This window comes from Sorex araneus, chromosome X, assembly GCF_027595985.1.
Source record: "Sorex araneus isolate mSorAra2 chromosome X, mSorAra2.pri, whole genome shotgun sequence".
Lineage (NCBI taxonomy): Eukaryota > Metazoa > Chordata > Mammalia > Eulipotyphla > Soricidae > Sorex > Sorex araneus.
This window is the reverse complement of record NC_073313.1, coordinates 240,810,629-240,820,887: the sequence shown is the minus strand read 5'-3', so window position 1 is coordinate 240,820,887 and position 10,259 is coordinate 240,810,629. Positions and strand designations below refer to the sequence as shown.

General features: G+C 55.6%; 2 protein-coding genes across 2 annotated transcripts; one reads left to right on the top strand and one right to left on the bottom strand.

The window, feature by feature from the left end:
* Positions 1–5,687: 5,687 nt before the first annotated feature.
* Positions 5,688–6,999, bottom strand: LOC129399873 (serine/arginine repetitive matrix protein 3-like). Its single transcript, XM_055121265.1, has 2 exons — positions 6,661–6,999; positions 5,688–6,547 (listed from the first exon to the last, which is right to left on the bottom strand). The coding sequence occupies exons 1-2, from the start codon at positions 6,662–6,664 to the stop codon at positions 5,688–5,690; spliced, it is 864 nt and encodes a 287-aa protein (XP_054977240.1). The 5' UTR covers positions 6,665–6,999.
* Positions 6,999–8,881, top strand: FZD5 (frizzled class receptor 5). The gene has a single exon (XM_004601425.2). It carries the CDS (start codon positions 7,015–7,017, stop codon positions 8,800–8,802), a length of 1,788 nt encoding a protein of 595 aa, XP_004601482.2. The 5' UTR covers positions 6,999–7,014; the 3' UTR covers positions 8,803–8,881.
* Positions 8,882–10,259: the final 1,378 nt, after the last annotated feature.

The following is a 10,259-nucleotide window of genomic DNA, read 5'->3' as shown; positions in this document are numbered from 1 at the left end:
CGAATACAGCACATGTATACTGAAAGAGCTCCACACCCGTTAGTTGCTATTAATTTCAGTCACTGTTGTTCTTAATGCAGAGTACCACGATTCTTTGCTTAGCATAATTTTTCCTTCAGGCCTCATAGATGTCACCCAATTGATAGACCCACAAAACTAAGACCCATCACGTAATTTTCTCTTCAACTCATATACACGCACATGAACTAGAATACACTTCATTTTTGTTATTGCAGGGGTGAAGCAGTGTTTGGGCCACACTCAGTGGCTTACTCCTGGTACTGTGCTCAGGAATCACTCCTGGAAATCCATAGCGAATTATACACGATGCTGAGGTTGGAACAGGGGTCCACTGCACGAAAAGCAAGTAAATCTCTGGCCCTAGAATGAACTTCTCTATACCTTCTCCAAAGAATGCCATTTTATAAACTGATGTAGTTAATTAAACCGTTTTGTGGGCTGGAGCGATAGCACAGCGGGAAGGGCAGTTGCCTTGCACGCGGACGACCCAGGTTCGATTCCTCCGTCCCTCTCCAAGAGCCCAGCAAGCTACCGAAAGTATCTCACTCGCACACCAGAACCTGGCAAGCTACCCGTGTTGTATTCGATATGCCAAATACAGTAACAAGTCTTACAATGGAGATGTTACTGGTGCCCGCTTGAGCAAATCGATGAACAATGGGATGACAGTGTGACAGTGCTACAACCCTTTTTGTAAAAGATTTAGTATCTTTGGAACTCTATGAAGGAAATACTAAAACCAGGTTTGGGACTATACTAAAGAAAAATCTAAAACCATCTATATCAGAAGTTCCCAGCCCCAGCTGAACAGCAGAATCATCTGGAAAGTCAAAATCAAAACAGCAACACAAATAATCAAACGAACCAGAATATCAATGTCTGGGGCCCTCAATTAGAGACTCTGATGTAACAGGGCTAAGCAGGAGTGATTTTTTTCAAAGCTCCCTCTGGTGATTGTAATGTGTTGTTGAGAGCCATGCTCAATGCAGGAAAGATTAGTACTTCCATTACCTCTGGAGGGAAAAGAAAGAAGCTTTTACCTTTCTATAATCTCCACTATAGTGGGGGAAGGGAGAGGCATAAAGGTTATAGTTGAATTATTCCACTTATAATGTGAACAAGACATTCTCATTATGAGCCTAGATGAATGGCTCATCATGTATTAATCCTCTGGCTGGTATCTTGGTTTCTCATCTAGAGGTATCTGATCTGATAATAGAAGTGAATAGAAACACTCAGGACTTTAAGGAGCTTGTCTGGAAATAGCTGTCAGGTATCCACATGCATTCATTGGGGGCTCGCCTGTACCCCACTGTTTATGCTGGCGCACTTGTGAGCTGGTCATTGATGTCACATCAATGAAATGACTTTTGGGTGGCATATAATCGTAGTTAGCTAATATCTCAATGCTGAGATGGCTGGTGGGGCTGGGACCCTGAACAGACACAAATTATATTATACCCCCTCCACTATTGCCTAATAAAACAAACAATAGAATAGCAGGAACAAGTAGAAAAACAAGTACGATTTATGTAGATTTAGCAGGTATAAGACACAGTTCTAGGCACTTTAGTGTGTAATATTCACTCTTCATTACAACCCTAAGACTAGCACCTTCAGTTCACAGATTAAGAAAGAGGAGTTAAAGCTAATTAGTATAAGCAGAGCCAATGTTTGTATGTTTGTTTCATACTATCAGAATAGTCAGAGTCCCATAGACACCTATTGAGTCGAATTCAAGGATTTGATGCCAGTTGCTAAGGCTTAAGAAGTTAATATTAGCTCTCATTCACTCATCCCGTCCATGTGCTGCATGTTGTTTCAGTCTTGATTTTCTTTTTTTTTTTTTTTTTTGCTTTTTTGGGTCACACCTGGCGATGCACAGGGGTCACTCCTGGCTCTGCACTCAGGAATTACCCCTGGCGGTGCTCAGGGGACCATATGGGATGCTGGGATTTGAACCCGGGTCGGCTGCGTGCAAGGCAAACGCCCTACCCGCTGTGCTATCTCTCCAGCCCTCAGTCTTGATTTTCAAGATATTGAGAACCAAGCAAAGATCTCTAACCCTACGTTCCTGTGGCTTTGCACTCTCAAGTATCTCCGCAGGCTATTGCACTGTTGTCCCATTGTTCATCCATTTGCTTGAGTGGGCACCAGTAACATCTCCATTGTGAGACTTGTTACTGTTTTTGGCATATCGAATACACTATAGGGAGCTTGCCAGGCTCTGCCGTGTGAGCAGGATACTCTCGGTAGCTTCCCGGGCTCTTCGAGAGGGACGGAGGAATTGAACCCGGTAGGCCGCAGACTATTACATGTATAAAACCAACAAAAGTCTAGAAAGACAGAAAATTCTCTAACTATTCCCCAAGGCAAAACTCCTAAATCAATAGTATCTAACTTTTTGAACGTCACATATTACCAGCTAGAATGTTTAGCATCTGCTTCTGCGTTTTCATCAATAAACACATTTAGGACAGTGAATTTTATTCATTTAGCTTTGTAGAAATATGTTTAAAATAACAACAGTGTCTTCAGCTTGGAAATGTAATGTTTGATGAGTGACTAAAAGATAGTCTGAGCAACTTAGAAGAATAAATATGAGGCTTGGCATTGTTAGATAAGTACTTAAAATTTGCATGTTAAAAAATAGTATTTTTTCTGTAAAGGAGAGATGGTACAGGGGTTAAGGTGCTTGTCTTACATGTAGCCATCCTGGTTCAGACCCTGGAACTGCATATGGTTCCTTGAGAGAATAGCAAGAGTAATCCCTGAGCACAGAGTCAGGAGTAATCCCTAACCACTACTGTTTCTGTCCCACCCTTTCCCCCCCAAAGTTAGTGTTTTCCTTTTCTTCCATATTTGTGTGTGTGTGGGGGGGGGAGTTTGTGCTACTGTGTTCAGGCCTTACTCCTGGCTCTGTGCTCAGAGAGCACTCCTGCCGGAGCTCAGGAGACTGTAGTTGTGGTGGGGATCACATCATGCAAAGTTTGCACCTTACCCTTTTGCGCTCTCTCTCTCTCTAGCCCTGTCAAGTTCCTGTTATATAAGTTTGTTGAATAACAGATGAATCAGGAGAAAATGGGTACGTGTATGTCCACTCTTTTCAAGTTTAAAGCAAATCATTATGGTGCAGTTTTAGCTGATTATTTGAAAAATGAAATGAGCTAAAAGTAAATTAATTATTTAGTACAGGTTGAATATTCAGCTTTTTGGGGGGGAGTCCTATGCGATGTTCAGAGGGCCCAGAGTGGGAGCACTCTGTGCTTCTTCCAGCTCTGTGGACCTAAAAGTTCAGTGTCCCCTAGGCAATGGAGTACTTCTCTTCAATGCTAGGGACCACCTGGCACATGGGTCAGTGCTCAGAGACCACTAGGGGAACATCAAGCAGTGCTCAAGGACCAGGTGGTAACAGACCAATAAACTACCTCCCTTTGAACTGGCCCCCAGAAGTTATCATATTTTAAGTTGCCCTTTAAAAATTGAATTGATATGGATGTTAAACAGAATTAAAAGCCTTTCCAGAGCTACTCAGTGAGTGTAAAATATGCCTCTTTCAGCAAAGTTTTCTGCTGGTATCACAACTGTTCGTAGCAATCTCCGAGCAAAAATAACATTTTGCTGTTGGTTATGAAGACAGAGGTTTACAAACCCGCAGATAACATCAATTGAGTCAGAACCAAAAGTATTCTGGCTAAATTCCAATGGGAGTGATTAACATTCTCCAACTTCAAATAATTTTTATTATTAGCCAACACTTGTCCATGCCCAATAGCACACGTTGCATAAAGGGCACAGAATGAAGCAGCCCTCCCTTGGCAAGCGTGCAGCGTGCACATACTTTCCACTGAGGGCTTCCCTTTCTATTTGACTGTATTCCACCGCTTTTCAACTCCCATTACTTTCAACCCCGGGGACCTCTGCCCCCGGCAGTGCCAAGTATTTTCCCCAAAACAGATAGCACTGGGACACCTGTAGAATCCCAGGGGAGAAAAGATGAATGCACATTTCAACTTGTTCTTTTTTTTTTTTAAAGAGCTTTGATGCTTGTGAAGCGATGGGCATTTACTCCTCCTAATGCTGAGGTTGATACGAAGATCCTTCATTATTTCCCACAAAGCTGTTATTGATGAGCGGGCGAGAGAAAACAGACTGCTCTGTGATTTACTGAAGTCTCTCGGCTCCGAAATGGACCGCGGTCCATCCCAGCCCGTTGGTCCAGTCCTGAGTTCTTCAAGCCCTCCGACCCTTCTGCCTTCCCCCTCTCCCACCCCACCCCTCCCGCCCTCCACTTCTCTTCTTCCCAGTGTAGGGAAGGGGTGGGAGAGTGGGAGAACAATTCAACCCCTCTTTGAAAGCGTGTGAATGAATCTCAAGTATGCGAAACACCTCAGCTTTCCAACCTAATTAGGGCATGTAGAAAAGAGCCATTTTTCCAGGACATTTTAAAACTTGCCGCTTACGCATCCATCTGGAGAGCGTCGCCGTGTGCATTGCTCGGGGCATCCCGCCGCACTCGCCGCGGGCCGGGTTGCTCGCAGCTCCCGGAGGTCCCCGGCGGCGCGCGGTGCTCAGCAGGAGGACAGCGGGGGGTGCGTGGGTTGAGCGGGAGGGAGGAGACGCTGCCCATTAAGAACACCGAGTCTGCTTTGCTTCTTTCTGAGAGTCACCTCGGAACTCCCAGAAGTTTTCGGTCTCAACTGGCCGAGGTCGAACAACCTCCGCGGATTGTCAGAGGTAAGTAACCACTGGGCACAATAATACCTTTCAGTTAAGAAATGCAAGGCTGGGGGCTAAAGTTGGGCAGGCACCGTCTGGAAGGCAGGAGAGGAGGACAGAACTGTATGTGAAAAAATGCTGCGGCCCAACCTCCTGGGTTCGAATCCGGGTTTGTCTTGAGAGCGCCTACTACGTGCCAGGCGCTCAGAACACCCGACTCGGCCAGGTTGTCTGAGCTTCCTTGCGGGGATCTGGGTTTAGCTTCTCGCTCTCTCGCTCTCCCCCTCCTCTCTCCCCCTCCCCCCTCTCTCTCTCCCTCCCCCTCTCTCTATCCTGCCCCCCCCCCCGCCATTGATTGCTGTTAAGACTTGGAGATCTTGTGTTGAGATGGGGACCCGGTGGACGCGCTGCCCGGAGCACAAAGTGGAGACTCGGGACGCACCCGCTCTGTGCTCCACGAGAACCTTGCTGCTGGCTGGATAGCGCCGAGGGGGTGACAGGTGTCACGGCTAAGAAGGATTCTTGGAGCAGAGCTTTTATTACGTCGCTTAGATGGAAAAGGAAAAGAAAAGAAAAGGAAAGGAAAAGGATCCCGGATAGGAGCTCTGGACCAGAGAGTCGTGAGCTGGAAGAACCTTACGGGAAAGTGCGCGCAGCCCGTGGGCGCCCGCGGAGAGCCCTCCGCAGGGACGTCTCGCTCCGGCTTTCCCGCTCCAGTTCTCAAGTCAACTCATTAGCATTCGCCCCGCCCACGCCGCTTCCCGCCGGCCGATTGGCCCGCGCGCCTCGGCTGCCCGCTCCGGGCGGGGCCGGAGGGCGCGGGGCCTGGGGGGTAGAGATCGCCGCCGCGGGGCAGTAGGCGGGGACTCGCGGCGAGCGTGGCCCAGCGGCCACCAACCGAGTGCAGTGCGAGGGGGCGGGGCCGGGGCGGGGCCTCCCGGCGGGCTTTAGAGGCAGGTGACCCGGGCGGGGCGGGAGAGGCCAGTCCGCCCGCGGCCGTGACTCTGTCGCTGCTGCCTCTGTTGCCGCTGTTGCTTCTGTTGCCGCTGCTGCCGCCGCCGCCGCCGCGCGCCGTTCAGTGTCCGCCGGAGGTGGGCGAAAGGGTGTGAGTGCACGCGGGAGGGGGAGGGCGGGGAGGAGGAGCCGAGCCGGGCGCGTCTGGGGGAGAGCACCGCCACCGCCCCCAGGAGTCGGCTGGAGCGCGGAGCCCCCTGCAGGGGAGGAGACGAGCGGCGGGCAGGACGCGGCCGCCGCCACCACCGCCGCGCACCACGCGCCGGCCGCTCCCCGAGCTGGGAGGTGTCGGGGGTCCTCGGGCCGCCGCTCAACACCCTCCTCCCGCTCAGGTGCTGCCCGCGGAAGCGCTCCCGCCGCCGTCGGCTCCCCGGACCCCGCTGGAACGCACCGCCTTGCCCTTGCCCTGCCGCGCCCGGATCATGCGGGGAGGGCCCGGAGGTGGAGCGGGCGAAGGACCGGCCTGCGGCCACCGCGTTTAAGGGGGTGGTGGGTGGTGGGGGCGGGGGGAGTGACCCCGTGTGTGAGTTGCTGCCCCCTTCCTGCTGCCATGTGCCGCCGCCTCTCCGGATCTCAGCCTGTCGCCAAACTTTGCCGGTGCCGAGCCCGTTGCTGAGTCGCATTTCGGAACGGGGTGTCCCAGGCACGGAAGGACTCTCGGGCTGACCGCGGACTCCGCCGCCCTCGGGACCCGCGGGAGGTGAGAGAGGCTGCGCGTTTTCCGGGTCTTCTCCGGGTCGCTCGCTTCCCCTTTTCCCCGAGGATTGGGCGCTCGGGTCGCGGGGTGCACAGCCTGGAAGGGCCCAGCGAAAAGGGGGACGGAGCGGGCTCGGGCGGGAGTCGGTAGTTGGTTCCCGGAGACCGGGGAGGGGAGGTGGGGGACGCGGGGAAGAGAACGTCACTTACACATTTGGGGACCGCTGGCGGGGGGGACCGAGCCATTGACGCCCCTCTCCGTGGGAGTGGTTGCGATGTTCCCTTCTCTCCCACCTTCGTCTAGAGTACTTCCCCCGGAATCCGAGCTCCGGCCGGCCCTCCCCTGCCCTGCCCTGCTCTGCCCGGAGCCGAGCGCTGCCGGAACCGCTTTGGAAACAGTGCGTCTCGGGACGGGATTCTTCGGAGAGGAAAAGAAACCAACAGGTTGCCGGCCCCGGCGCCACCCGGAGTCGGTCCGCGGAAGGGAAAGCTCCGGAGCCCCGGGTTTCTCCTGCCTGCGCTGGCCCCGCTCAGGCTGCGGGCGGCGAGGGGAGGGAGGGGGCGATGGCTCGGCCTGACCGGTCCGCGTCGCCCTCGCTCCTGCTGCTGCTCGTGGCGCAGCTGGTCGGCCGGGCGGCGGCCGCCTCCAAGACCCCCGTGTGCCAGGAAATCACGGTGCCCATGTGCCGGGGCATCGGCTACAACCTGACGCACATGCCCAACCAGTTCAACCACGACACCCAGGACGAGGCGGGCCTGGAGGTGCACCAGTTCTGGCCGCTGGTGGAGATCCACTGCTCGCCGGACCTGCGCTTCTTCCTGTGCTCCATGTACACGCCCATCTGCCTGCCCGACTATCACAAGCCGCTGCCGCCGTGCCGCTCCGTATGCGAGCGCGCCAAGGCCGGCTGCTCGCCGCTCATGCGCCAGTACGGCTTCGCCTGGCCCGAGCGCATGAGCTGCGACCGCCTCCCTGTGCTGGGCCGCGACTCCGAAGTCCTGTGCATGGATTACAACCACAGCGAGGCCACCACGGCGCCGCCCCGGGCCTTCCCGGCCAAGCCCACCCTCCCCAGTCTGCCGCGGGGGCCGGCCTCGGGGAGCCAGTGCGCCTCCGGGGGGCCGTCCGTGTGCGAGTGCCGCGAGCCCTTCGTGCCCATCCTCAAGGAGTCGCACCCACTCTACAACAAGGTGCGCACCGGCCAGGTGCCCAACTGCGCCGTGCCCTGCTACCAGCCGTCCTTCAGCCTCACCGAGCGCACGTTCGCCACCGTCTGGATTGGCGTGTGGTCAGTGCTGTGTTTCATCTCCACCTCCACCACCGTGGCCACCTTCCTGATAGACATGGAGCGCTTCCGCTACCCCGAGCGCCCCATCATTTTCCTGTCGGCCTGCTACTTGTGCGTGTCCCTGGGCTTCCTGGTGCGCCTGGTCGTGGGCCATGCCAGCGTGGCCTGCAGTCGCGAGCACAGCCACATTCACTACGAGACGACAGGCCCCGCGCTGTGCACCGTGGTCTTCTTGCTGGTCTACTTCTTCGGCATGGCCAGCTCCATCTGGTGGGTCATCCTGTCGCTCACCTGGTTCTTGGCAGCTGGCATGAAGTGGGGCAATGAGGCCATCGCGGGCTACGCGCAGTACTTCCACCTGGCCGCGTGGCTCATCCCCAGCGTCAAGTCCATCACGGCGCTGGCCCTGAGCTCCGTGGACGGGGACCCCGTGGCGGGCATCTGCTATGTGGGCAACCAGAACCTGAACTCGCTGCGGGGCTTCGTCCTGGGCCCCCTGGTGCTCTACCTCCTGGTGGGCACGCTCTTCCTCCTTGCCGGCTTCGTGTCGCTGTTCCGCATCCGGAGCGTCATCAAGCAGGGCGGCACCAAGACGGACAAGCTGGAGAAGCTGATGATCCGCATCGGCATCTTCACGCTGCTCTACACGGTGCCCGCCAGCATCGTGGTGGCCTGCTACCTGTATGAGCAGCACTACCGCGAGAGCTGGGAGGCGGCGCTCACCTGCGCCTGCCCGGGCCCCGACGCGGGCCAGCCGCGCGCCAAGCCCGAGTACTGGGTGCTCATGCTCAAGTACTTCATGTGCCTCGTGGTGGGCATCACGTCGGGCGTGTGGATTTGGTCGGGCAAGACGGTGGAGTCGTGGCGGCGCTTCACCAGCCGCTGCTGCTTCCGCCGCCCGCGCCGCGGTCACAAGAGCGGCGGCGCCACGGCCGCGGGGGACTACGCCGAGGTGAGCGCAGCGCTCACGGGCAGGACCGGGCCCCCGGGCCCCGCCGCCGCAGCCGCCGCTGCAGCCGCCGCCGCCGCCTACCACAAGCAGGTGTCCCTGTCGCACGTGTAGCAGCGGGGAGCCCGGCGGGAGCGCGGGAGGGGGCGGCCGTGCGCCCGGCCTCGCCAAGGTCACTTCCGTTTACAGCTTCTTGGTGCTCATGCCCCCTCCTGGGGCACCTTGGAGAGGGGAGAGTTGGGGGGGTGGGGGTCGAGGGGGGAGGTGTCCGCGCCGGCACTTCTCCCCAGGGGCTCAGGTGTGTTTCAGGATTGCGTTTCCCACTGCCTTCTCGAGAAGCGGGGGAGGGAGGGACACCCTGGTTTTAATTTATATGTACTTTCAGATGTTGAACCTGGTTGCATTTTGGCAACAAAACTGTACCTGCGCTCGCGGCTTTTACCCTCCGCAGGTTGGCATGGAGAATGAGGTTCCACGGGGGTCGGGTTTCCCCGACGGTCGCGCGCTGATTGGTGGGGAGGGTCCCCCCTCCGCCCCCGCCCCGTGTCTTTAAAGAAAAATGTGAACAGTGAAAGTGGGGCTGGCTGGGAGCAGGACGGGGGCGGGAGCTCTCCTGCCCTTTGTGTGCGTCTGGAGGAGAGTGGCTAGTCCTTGCCGAGAGTGAGGGGACCATCAACTCTTACCTTCAGGGTAGCCCCCCCTGTGTTAGCCCAGGAGGTCGCAATTGATTGTGGGTAGGGCGTCCCCCAGGTGACCAGGTTGGGGGCTGCTGAGCGATGCTGTGCTGCCCCACGCTTTGGTTCCTTCCCTGTGGTACTTGCCGACAAGCTCAGCGTCGGGCGCGGTGTCTTGCCCAAGTTAGACGTAGTTGTATGGAGCGTCTAGTGTGAGCATGTGGAAGAGTGAGAAACCAAGGGATGGCGATTGGTTGCCCTTTCTCGAAGTCCAGACTAGTAAAATGGCTGCTTTGTGCCAAAGGAGAGGGTGGGATCTAAAAAAAGTAAGTCCAGTTACTTTTTTGTTTTTAAAGGAATTTGTCACCATGTTGACTAAAGTAAACCCACTCCTTTCCTCTGCTAATTGTTAAGAGCCACCCCCATCCCCACCTTTTTTAGATTTAAGGACCTAAAGGGATATACCTCCAGTAATTAAGTAAAATTTCCACACTTCTCTTATCTGCTCCGCCCCCAGCCTACCTCCTTTATCATGTTAAACAGTCTTTTTCTGCTTTTCTTATTCCCCCTCTCCCGGAGAGCTGCGATTAGAAACCACACCCACCCTTGAATGAGGTGCTTGAACTGGGGGAGGGAGGCTGGCTACCTGGGAGCGAGCAAACATTGGCAGCAGTGAGGGAAATAAGTGTCCATGGACTTTGGACTAGTTTATAGCCAGATATCCCATAGGCAGCGACATTGCCCTTGGCAGCCTCTGAAGACAAATGAGCCCCGTAACACACCTTCCTGCGCTGGGTCACATGCTCCCGCCAGAGCAAAGTGTTCCCCCACCCCCCACATCTTGCCCTTATTCCTCCCCCTTCCCCCTCCCCGAGAGCCTAATATTGATGAGCACAC

Excerpts from the sequence above, each read along its gene's own strand:
- FZD5 (XM_004601425.2), top strand. The coding sequence starts at position 7,015 with ATGGCTCGGCCTGACCGGTCCGCGTCGCCCTCGCTCCTGCTGCTGCTC.